Genomic DNA, 11702 nt, shown 5'->3' on the forward strand with positions numbered 1-11702 from the left:
AATAGTTGAACCCCATAAACAAACATGCAGGATCATAATTCACAATTCACAATCCAAACACCCCAAAACGACGCCGTTATACACAACTGACTCAGCAACACGACGTCGTTAATTGCCGCACAGAGCGCCATTCCGAAAATTTCCAAATCTCTCGTACTTTACCGCTTAAACAAATTTCACCATTTTCTGGTGCCAACGTTAAACCGCTTAGCCTAAACTAAAAATCTGACGAACTCTTTAATTTCATTTTTCATTGGTTCCTCCAAAATTTTCGAAATCTCCCGCGTTCGAATTCCTTTTTTACGCTCTCCATGTCCATTTTCTGCAACTCCTACTGCTTCTCTCTTTCTGATCTTCCAAGTCTTCCCTGCAATTCTCACCCTACAGATCTTCATTTGCCGGCTACAGCTTCTTCCTCCGCTTCGGTGAGAGGATGGGGAAGCAGACCAAAGCTAAGAAGCAAGAAAATCTCGGGAAAGGGAAGGTCACCCCTGTTCAGATTGCCTTTTTAGTGGACCGATACCTCTCCGATAACAACTATTCCCAGACTCGTTCCCTTTTCAGAACCGAAGCCTCTTCTCTCATCTCTAGATCTCCGGTTCAAGAGGTTTGTGTATGCATCTGGGCTTTATTTTTTTATTTTTTCACTTGTTTATTTATTTCATTTTTTTGTGGAAATTTTCTGAGTATTTTAGGGGTGGGTTTGCAGGCGCCGAAGAGTTTGTTGAGTTTGGGGGCGATTGTGGATGAATATATATGTTTGAAGGAGCAGAAGGTGATTCTCGATCAGGAGAAACTTCGCTTGGAGCAGGAGAAGCTACGGGTCCGTACCCTTTTGCAGGGTATGCAAGATGTCATGAACGTTTACAACGCCGGCGGAAGCATTCCTCCTGTGCCGCCTGCAATTCCAGCCACGGCTGCCGCACGATCAATGGTTATGGCTTCCCCATTAGACCCATGTGCTGGATCCCCCGCAGGTGCCATTTTAGTTCTATTATTTATTACGTTCTTCTTTTTGTGATCTGATCGAGTTAAAACTGCTACCCTCCAGTCTTAAACTCATTTCACAGGATGCTTGAAGCTGATCTGTGAAGCATGCTCTTTAGGGCTTGTTAGTTGTTTAACATGTACATGGAAACTGACAGTAACACAAACCAGAAGTAAATGTCAACTCATAAAATGCTATCCTAAGGGCTCAAATTTTAGGGTTTTATGTTTAGTTTGGAACTGCAAGAACCAAATTTATTGGAGCCTAATTCTCCCTTGAGGCATTGTCCAAATATGTTTAGTTTACCTAATTCAGGATTGGTGCCGAGCTTAGAACCACACTGAGGATTTTAATTGACTTTTTGAGCTGTGCTCGGTATGGTTGTGGGGCTTATGATTTGATTGATGAATTTATTATTTTCACAATTTTTTTGGGCGAGGCTTATGATTTGATTGATGAATTTATTATTTTTTCACATTTTTTTTTGGTGAATTTTCTTAGCAACTATTGGTTGTTCAGAGATCATGCTTTCAAAGTTTCACGGGTTATAGTCAATACTCATTACTTCTTTTTGTTCTCCAGTCACTGGATCTGTATGTGCATTTGGCTAATTTCATTACTATAAATTAGTGTCTAGCAAAAAACCTTAAAAGCTGTATAGCATAAACAGCACCAATTATTAACATACATTAGCTCCAGCAATTCTTCCAAAGTTGATATAATTATTGATGCCTTATCAGGTTATCCCATGTACAACACTCCTATTACAACTGCTGTATCCATCCCATCTAGTGCTGGTATGGAGCCTACAAATTTCTCAACTCCAGTTACAAATCATCCATCTACAAACAAGAGGAAGAGGTTGAAAGCTCCTGAGGAAACTCTACCTGCAAAGCGATCTCATAATCATTTGCGCCCAAAAGAGTTTCCAGACCAAGGTTAGAATCTGTGAAGTTTCTCAGGCATCCAAGTTCTTCCTTCTTGCATCTCTAGTTTTTTCTTTTATATATATATATATATCTTCATTCACTCTAATTGCAAGTATTGATACAATTCCTCAATCAAATGATGCAGTAAATTGTCCAGAAAGTGTTGGGGGGCTTTCTGTGGTTCAATCATCACCAGTCAATCAAGTACCCAATGGGCCATTAGTTCAAGGATCAAGTGTAGCTAAGAGTTTGTTTGCTCAGCCTTCTTCATCCCCTCTCACCACTTCATCAGGTCCGAAGACACCTCCACAAGCATCATCCTCCCAAAGTGACAAATCTATTTCCCCATTAGAGTGTTCTCCCTCTGCTAACTCAAATAAAAACAGCACTTCCTGGGAGATTGCCTCCATTAAGTGTGCTGTACGCTCTCCAGATACCCTTAAAGCAAGCCCTTCAAAGCAAATATCTTGCTTCTCTATGAGTAGGAGCCATTATACTTCTCCATCACCACTTAAAACAGACACCAGGAAGCCGAGCAAGAGGGATCATGTGAAGGGAAGGCTAGATTTTGATGGTTCTGATGCACCACTGACTTTGGAGAAGCCAAATGTTGATGGAAATTCAACAACTGAGCCTGGAAGGGAGATGGAGGTTTTTGACATTGATTTGTCCAATATTGAAGCTTTTGGTGCAGATTTCTCCATCTCCGAACTACTAGTTGATTTTGACATTGATTGTGAAGGAATTGGTTTTTCCTGTGAGCCTGGATTGGGGACCTCTGTTGATTCTGTTGCAGGGTATCATCCTCTGATCCAAACTATCCAGTTATCTTAGTGCAGTTATTCTCCATTATTTTGTCCATTAATGCCTAATTACTTCTTTTTGGTGTTCTATGAATAATATGCAGGTCACCTCATGAAACCAATGGTGGTCATTTTGTGGATAATAGAGTCTTATGTGAGCATTCATCTACTGTGACTGAAATTCTTTCGGAGAAAGATATGAACATACAAGGTGAATAAACTCATCTTTTAATTGATTTCATTCTATTGCATCCATATGGTATGATCACACCCAAGAAAATTGATTTTTCCATTTTATGACAATCAGGACAAGAAGTGCTGACCTCTGTCTTGTCCAAAACGAAATGCATTAGAATTTTGAGTCCAGGTAAGTCTTTTCTTGAATTACTATTTCATTATACTTCTCTTTTTTCCTCTGTAGGGTTTAGGCTTATTGATGAGTTAATTCTAATTGCAGCTAAAACTCATAGAAGCTCTTCTTCGGATCAGGAGAATTTGCTCACCACAAACTGACCCATCTAATGATGACTCTTAGGCTGACGTGCAACAGGATAGCCGCAGATGATGTGGTACCAGTATACTGCCCCAAAGATGACTAATTAAATTGTTGTAAACAAATTGTCATAACCTATTTTTTTGTTGTGATTCAGCCTCAGATTGGTAATTTACCTGTTTCAGCCAAAATGCTACTTGTTACCTTTCATCTACCAAACTATTTTCCTTGTACATTTAATTGGATGAAGGTCGTGGTACCAATTTTATATGGAAGTATTTAAATTTCATTCCATCTATGCTTGGGAATAGTGTTGTGTACTTTAAATCCTTGAATTTGAAATTTAAAATGCATGTATTTAAAAATTCATTGTTTAGATGCCTCAAAAACCTATTCATTTAAATTTGAATTTAAATTTGCCATCATAAACAAGTGCCCCAAATTATAAAAGGGCTTAGTTAGCCCTTGCCAGTTGCTTGGTAAACCCGATTGACCTTTGCTATGGGCTTGCTTAAAGGGCTTAGTAAACTGCTTGTGCCCTAGTCTTTGGAACTGTTACACAATCAACTTTTGGATTATTTTATATTCATGCGCCACAAATGGCTATACAAAAAAAATTATTGTATGCAAAGGATAAAACAAGTGCTTGGAAATCTTCTCATTTAACTGGCATACGTTGATCAATTGGTTACCTTCAGATTGCTCTAGCTAATAGAACCAGTCACATTCCTAATATTGAAGGGTGGCCACAGTTCTTATTTAGAGCAAATGACATCTTGTACCTCCAATCACAAGTGTGCACCTCCAATTACTAGTGCCAGGGGGCAAGCTTCCCACGAGGTAGACAGATGAACCTGAATACTAGTGTGAATGACCAAGACATTGCAGCTGGAATAATTCATACAACTCCAAAACAATGAGCGCATTTTCGGTGACTTCCAATAATGAGCAACCTCCATGATGGTCCAAACATCTTTTGATTTGATATGAAATTGGCATATATTGCATGTAGACTGGTTATTTAGATATAGTAATACCTCAGTCTGTTTGAGCAAAACCAAAGGCTTTAAAAAATGTCTCTGGGTTTAGCAATGGCAATGCTAGTGATGGAATCAAGGTCAATAGGTAGGTTGGAGGTTTGGTCTCACCAGTTGGGAGTTTCAGAGTTGTTAATTTGAAAAATGATGGGGATAGGGGGAACCCCTTGTTGAGTAGTTGGAGCTGGTGCCGCGTGTGAGCTGGTGCCGCGTGTGAGCTGTTGAGCCGCGTTGAGCTGTAATTCGCAGCTATTCGCGGCTATTGATTGAAGCCGAAATTGATTACAATTTAATTCGCCATTTACTGTAATTTCTCTAGTCATCTATAAACAGAGAAGTGTGTGCAAGTGAAAATGAGTGTAGAAAAGAGCGTGAGGAAAAGTGTAGAGAGAGCTGAGAAGAGAGTTTGTATTTTATCTCGTTTTCATAGTGGATTGTGGTGTACTCTGTGGACGTAGGTCAATTTAGACCGAACCATGTAAATTTCTGGTGTCTCTTATTTTTCTGGCATGTGTTTATTGCTCGTAGATTCCTAACAAGCGGTATTAGAGCCTGGTTCGGAGTAGAAACGTTAGATTGGAGAAATTCACCGAAAAATAGAGCCTTGTCTAGTGTCTCGAAATTGCATTTTGAGAGCACCACTGTGTTCCTCTCGTTGAGATGAAGCCAACGGTGCAAACCGAAGCTCGAAAGGAGCCTAGATGACACCGCACGTGCTTGCATGTGCCGCCAATATCCAGATGACATGTCCATGTGCTCCCACGCGCCGGCAGACAATTGGTAGGTCATCCCATGCGTACCCACGTGTCGACAAATGCTTGGCGAAGCAACGGAAGGTTGAAGATAACGTGACGTCAGTGCCATGTCACCTGTCCACGTCAGTGCTGCATCAGCAACGTCAGTGCCACGTGGCACCGAGTAAGCGGCCCAGTTAATCGCCACGTCACCCCGAGCCCACGTCACGTCATCTGCTACGTCAATAGCTGAGACTTACAATGGGACGAACAAAATCTGCTAGCAGGTGGGCCCCACAGTGTTGCGTCATTGCCACGTCAGTAGTGGACCCCATCCTTGCCACATCAGCAGACGCCGTTAGTAACGACATCAAGTAACGACGCCACTTACGGTATGTATATTTCGTTAAGTTTGGGAATATTCCGTTAAGTTGACCTTTTTTGATCGAGAAGTTTGACCAAGTTTTTGGAGTCATTTCAAAGCTGTTTTTCGTTAGACTTAAACCATTTCTAAGGATTTCGACCGTTCCGGATCCAATCGTGCTGTTCATTTGAGCTAATTCCATGTCTAGATCAGCGAATAGAGATGTTGAACGAAAAGAACTCAAAGATCGAGATGTTTAATGACAACAATTTTGATTTCTAGAAGATGCAGATTGAAGATTAGTTGTTTGGGAAGGAATTGCACTTACCATTGAAGGGAAAGCCACGATCTATGAACAAAGACAAGTGGGAGTTGCTTGACCGAAAAGCTCTTGGAGCTATCAGAATGACGTTGTCAAAGTCTGTGGCATTTAATATCAAGCACATATTAACCACCAAGTCTCTAATGGATGCGCTTTCTAACATGTACGAGCAGTCGTCAGCCGCTAATAATGTACATCTTATGAAAAGATTATTTATTATGACCATGTCTGCAGGTGAAAGTTTTAGTAGGCATTTGAATAGTTTCAACGAATTTTCGGATTAACTCGCTTCAATTGGGATTACATTTGATAGTGAGATTTGTGCCCTATTGATTCTCAGTCAGTTGCCCAAAAGTTGGAATAGTATTATTACTGCAATTAGTAGCTCCGTAGGGAAATCAAAACTAGTATACGATGAAGTCGTTAGCATGATTTTGATGGAAGAAATCAGAATGCAGTCAAACCATGGTTCCACTTCGAGTTTAGCCTTGAACATAGAAAGTCAAGGCAGAGGAAGCAGACATGGACGATCAAACAATCGCGACAAATCTGGGTCCAGATGGTCCAGATCCAAAAATCCTAGAGGTTATGAGGACATAGGTTCCCAGGGCACAAAGAATATAGAATGCTGGAACTATGGGAAAACTAGTCATTACAGAAACCAATGCAAAGGTCCGAAGAAAGAATATGAGACAAAGGCGAAGACAGAAACAAATGTTGCTTCAGAAAATGATGATATGTTGATCTGTTCTTTGGAGAGCAAAAATAAGTCTTGGGTGTTAGACTCTGGAGTTTCGTTTCGTGTCACTTGTAGTAGAGATTTCCTAGAGACGTATACACTAGGTGACTTCGGTAAAGTATACCTTGGCAAAGATCAACATTGCGACATAATCGGCAAGGAAACAGTGAGGATCAAGATGAATGAGTCAGTATGGAAGCTGAGAGATGTCAAATATATTCCAATCTGAGGAAGAACTTGATTTCAGTTGGTCAACTAGCAGATGAAGGATATAACACAACATTCATTGGTAATGAATGAAAGATTTTGAAGGGTGCACTGATGATTGCACGAGGGAAGAAAAGTGGAACTCTTTATGTAACCCTTAATGCATGCATGTCTATTACAGTTGCTAAAGGAAATGATGATAGCAACATTTGGCATCAACGACTTGGACACCTAAATGAGAAGGGACTCAGGGTGATGCACTCAAAGGGAAAGTTGAGTGATTTATAGTCAGTGAAGATTGACACGTGTGAGGATTGCATACTTGGGAAACAAAAGAGGGTCAGTTTCCAGACGAACACCAGTACTCCAAAGAAGGAGAGACTTGAGCTAGTCCATTCAGATGTATGGGGACCAACGACAATTTCATCCATAACTGGGAAGCAATACTTCGTGACATTTATTGACGATCATTCTTAGAAGGTATGAGTTTACTTCCTAAAATACAAATATGATGTCTTTGATGATTTTAAGATTTGGAAAGCAATGGTTGAAAATGAAACTAGTTTAAAAATCAAGAACCTAAGAACCGATAACGGTGGTGAGTATGATGACATCGGGTTCACGAAATTCTGTTATGAGCATGGTATCAGGATGGAAAAATTGTGCTAGGTACGCCTCAGCACAATGGCATAGTCGAGCGGATGAATAGATCGTTGACAAAAAAAGGTAGAAGCATGCGTATGCAGTCAGGCTTACCAAAGATGTTTTGGGCAGAAGCAGTCAATATAGCAACTTACTTGATTAACAGGAGTCCATCAGTACCATTGGACTATAGACTACTAGAAGAAGTATGAAGCGGTAAAGAGGTAAGACTTTCACATTTGAGAGTGTTTGGTTGTGTTGCGTATGTACATATCAATGATCATGTTGGGAATAAAATTAATCCAAAATCTCGAAAATGCACCTTCGTCGATTATGGTGGAGATGAATATGGGTATTGCATTTGGGATAATGAAAACAAAAAGGTGATTAGAAGCGGAGATGTGATTTTTGATGAAAAAGTAATGTACAAAGATAGACACACAACAGAATCTACAGAGTTTGAAGCAACCTATGTAGATGTGAATGATGTCCTAGAAAGTGTATGGACATGATAGGGGAACACCGAGAATCCTCAGGCAGAGGAACCTGTGGAGCAGATTGTTGCACCACTGCATCCTACTTTAACTCCAGAGCTTAGGAGATCTTCTCGGCAGCATGTACCAAATAAGAGGTATGTGAATCATTTACTTCTTATAGATGGAGGAGAACCTGAATGCTCTGTTAAAGCATGTCAGGCAGGAGATTTGAGCAAGTGGGAGCTTGCAATGAAAGACGAGATGAAGTCTCTTACCTCCAACAAAAGATGGGAACTAGCTAAGTTTCCCAAAGGTAAGAAGGCTCTTCACAACAAATGGGTGTACAAGATCAAAGAAGAGCATGATGGATTCAAGGGGTATAAAGTCCGGTTAGTAGTCAAAGGTTTCGAGTAGAAGGAAGGAATTGACTACACTGATATTTTTGCACCAGTTGTGAAGTTGATAACCATCAGATCTGTCTTGAGTATTGTTGCCTCAGAAGGCTTACATCTTGAGCAGTTGGATGTGAAGATGACATTTTTTCACGGTGATCTTGATAAGGAAATTTATATGCAACAGCTAGAAGGTTTCTCAGTTAAAGGTAAAAAGAATCTCGTGTGCAGATTGAAGAAGAGCTTGTATGGTCTCAAACAAGCTCCTAGGCAGTGATACAAGAAGTTTGACAGCTGTATGTAGAGGAAAAATTTTCAGAAGTGTAATGCCGACCATTGTTGCTACTCCAAGAGGTATCGTACTAGCTATATTATCCTATTGTTATATGTTGACGATATGCTAGTCGTAGGATCAAATATAGAAGAGATCAGAAAATTGAAGCAGCATTTGTTAGAGGAGTTTGACATAAAAGACTTGAGTCCTACAAAACAGATTCTTGGGATGCGGATCTCTAGAGATAAGCAACAAGGAACATTGTGGTTATTTTAGTCAGAGTACATTAGCTGTATTTACAGAGGTTTAACATGAGTAGCGCCAAAATAGTAAATACACCATTGGGAGGTCACTTCTGTCTCTCTAAGGATCAGTCTCCCCAGACAGGTGAAGAAAAAGATTTCATGGCTAAAGTACCATATGCCTCAACCGTTGGAAGTCTCATGTATGCTATGGTTGGTACCAGACCAGATATTAGCCAAGCAATGGGAGCTGTCAGCAGGTACACGTCAAATCCAGGGAAGACTCACTGGGAAGTAGTGAAGTGGATTTTGAGATATCTACGTGACATTATTGATAAGTGCCTATGTTTCGGCAAAAGCGACTTGAAAATTCAAGGGTATGTAGATGCTAATTTTGCAGGAGAAATTGATCATCGCAGAAGCACCAATAGGTATATATTCACTGTTGGCACAACAGCTGTTAGTTGGATGTCATAGATATAGAAGATTATTGTTCTATTCACTACAAAAGTTGAGTATATAGTAGTGACAAAAGAAAGTAAAGAGATGATTTGACTTCAGGATTTGTTAACAGAGCTCGGAATAAAGCAGGAGAGAAATGTTTTGCATAGTGACAGTCAGAGTGCAATACATCTGGCAAAGAACTATGCGTTTCATTCTAGAACCAAACATATTGGACTTTGCTATCGCTTCGTCAGATCTCTATCAGAGGACGGCGTATTGACACTTGAAAAAATCCAAAGTTGCAGGAATCTAGCAGATATGTTAACAAATGTGGTAACTATAGAAAAGTTGAAGTTGTGTTCAACTTCAGTTGGTCTTCATGCTTGAAGACATATTTGAGCATATCATTTATCATTGGTTGAGGAGAAGTCTCCGTCTCTAAGTGGGAGACTGTTGAGTAGTTGGAGCTAGAGACGCGTGTGAGCTGGTGCCGCGTGTGAGCTGTTGAGCCGCGTTGAGCTGTAATCCGCAGTTGTCCTCGAATATTGATTGAAGCCGAAATTGATTACAATTTAATCCACCATTTACTGTAATTTCTCCAGCCATCTATAAATAGAGAAGTGTGTGCAAGTGAAAATGAGTGTAGAAAAGAGCGTGAGGAAGGGTGCAGAGAGAGCTGAGAAGAGAGTTTGTATTTTCTCCCCTTTTCATAGTGGATTGTGGTGTGCTCCGTGGACGTAGGTCAATCTAGACCGAACCACGTAAATTTCTGGTGTCTCTTATTTTTCTGGCATGTGTTTATTGCTCGTAGAATCCTAACACCCCTCTCCTCCCAAATCAAGTAATTTTTTGCATATAGGATCAGCTGTATAACTAGTGAAATGCTATGGGTGGGATAGCATTGAAAAATGTTTCCACACATTTCCTACAACACACTTGTCCATGTTTATCTGTTTCTGAGATGCAGAAATAACTCACAAAAGAAAAAAAATGCAATATCATTTTTTACCACTTCAATTTTCCATTGTGATTTTAAATGAAGCCAAAAGGATACAAAAATTGCTCATTAATTATTTATCCCAGCAACTTCATTTGTAGATGCAACCGGGTCCTCAATTTTTCCCTGCCTGCTCCAAGATTTGGAATGGTTCCCGGAATGATAGCCTTTCACCAAGTAAAAAAGTGGTATAGCTGTGCCTAGAACATATGCAATCCTGAAAGTTGACAACTAAAGTTAAGCACAGCATGTTACCATCCAGCAGGTTGTAAAACATATCAACATTGATTATCGATCGATTCAATTTATTATCTGTAGCAAGCAGCGCAGTTAGCAGAAAGAGTTTTATCCGGTGAAAAACAAATCATAATCACATTTCATGAAGTGGAAAACTAACATAATCTCAACAAAAACCAAACTGCAAAATTGTGGTTGGCAAAAGTGTATCATTCATTCGTACATGTAAATGTAAGTCACTTTGGGTTTTGATGACAATATGTATACTACAATAGCAAAGCATGATGCCTCTGTTACCAGAGTGGTAGAGGCCAACATTTCTATAGAATATCATGGGTTTAACCTATCGTTGACCTGAAGAGGGGAAATGAAGAAGATAAGATGCATTTATGCAGGCCTAAATATGTTATGTAGTGTCTAAATACTTTAGTATAAATTGGAAATGCAATGACAAGATTTTCCACCTTACTTTCAAGAGTTTTTAAGATTTGTACAAAAGATAGATACCCCATTGTGAAATAAAGCTGAATTAAAGAGTTGTGGCTGTTTTTAATTTTATTGGAAAATAAGCATTCAGATGTGTGTGTGCGCGCGCACGCACGTTTGTGTGTAGACATATGTAACTCTCAAAATTTATGAACAAATTTAGGAGAGTTATATGTTTTAGTCCTAAGACTAAAATTATTCCAAGCTGCAGAATGATTGCATTATGGGGTATTTTTTCATGTAGAAACTCCCAAATTATTCCAATGCATTTTCGATGAGCCTAGGACACTATATTTGAATACTTGTTCCAAAAATTCTATTTGAAAAATCAAAGAGGTGCGGGGATGGGTTTTTATGCTTTACAATAATAATATTAATCCTTCCTATGTATATAATTGTAGGAAAGAGTATATCATAGGACCATTTAATTTGTGGAAAATAACTTTAATTTTTTTTTAAAAATTTAAAAGGAATTAGCTAATGTTTTAGTCATCTTATATTCTTTGGATTGTCATCAAGTATTCCCCTAGATAGGCCATTCGATCATTTACTGAAAAATCATCCCATATATGAACTTTTTTAGTTGGTGCCTGAGACTTAGGGAGATTGAGAGGTTGATTTCCCAACTAGTTTTCTATTGAGGATGAAGAAGCATAATCCATTATGGCCTTTCCTTTCACCAATGTTAGGAACTTAGCCATAGCCTTTTCTAAGGCTCTGATTCTTATCGGAAGATCCCTCACCCGGCTGCACTTCTAGAGTACTCATATCCTTAGTCTTGGAGTAGGTAATGTTGGGTCATGTGCAATGGACTGATCCCTCCTTGAGCGAGAAATTTTGCCTCGAATAAGAGGAAAAGATATGAAGAATATACAAGGATCATGAATCAAAGTTAG

At 39.4% G+C, this 11702-nt stretch overlaps 1 protein-coding gene across 1 annotated transcript; it reads left to right on the forward strand.

Moving 5' to 3' along the window:
• The first annotated feature begins 245 nt into the window (after positions 1-245).
• LOC131168105 (uncharacterized) lies at positions 246-3505 on the forward strand. Its single transcript, XM_058127312.1, has 7 exons — positions 246-607; positions 710-977; positions 1729-1926; positions 2063-2714; positions 2825-2931; positions 3028-3087; positions 3178-3505. Exons 1-7 carry the CDS (start codon positions 434-436, stop codon positions 3231-3233), a joined length of 1515 nt encoding a protein of 504 aa, XP_057983295.1. The 5' UTR covers positions 246-433; the 3' UTR covers positions 3234-3505.
• The last annotated feature ends 8197 nt before the right edge of the window (positions 3506-11702 follow it).

Source organism: Malania oleifera, chromosome 11 (genome assembly GCF_029873635.1).
Source record: "Malania oleifera isolate guangnan ecotype guangnan chromosome 11, ASM2987363v1, whole genome shotgun sequence".
Classification (NCBI taxonomy): Eukaryota; Viridiplantae; Streptophyta; class Magnoliopsida; order Santalales; family Ximeniaceae; genus Malania; species Malania oleifera.

What these genes read in the sequence shown, in the direction of transcription:
- LOC131168105 (XM_058127312.1), top strand. Translation starts at nt 434, where the DNA reads ATGGGGAAGCAGACCAAAGCTAAGAAGCAAGAAAATCTCGGGAAAGGG. An exon ending in ATGTGCTGGATCCCCCGCAG is followed by an intron (nt 978 to 1,728) that starts GTGCCATTTTAG and finishes ATGCCTTATCAG; the next exon opens with GTTATCCCATGTACAACACT. An exon ending in GAAAGATATGAACATACAAG is followed by an intron (nt 2,932 to 3,027) that starts GTGAATAAACTC and finishes TATGACAATCAG; the next exon opens with GACAAGAAGTGCTGACCTCT.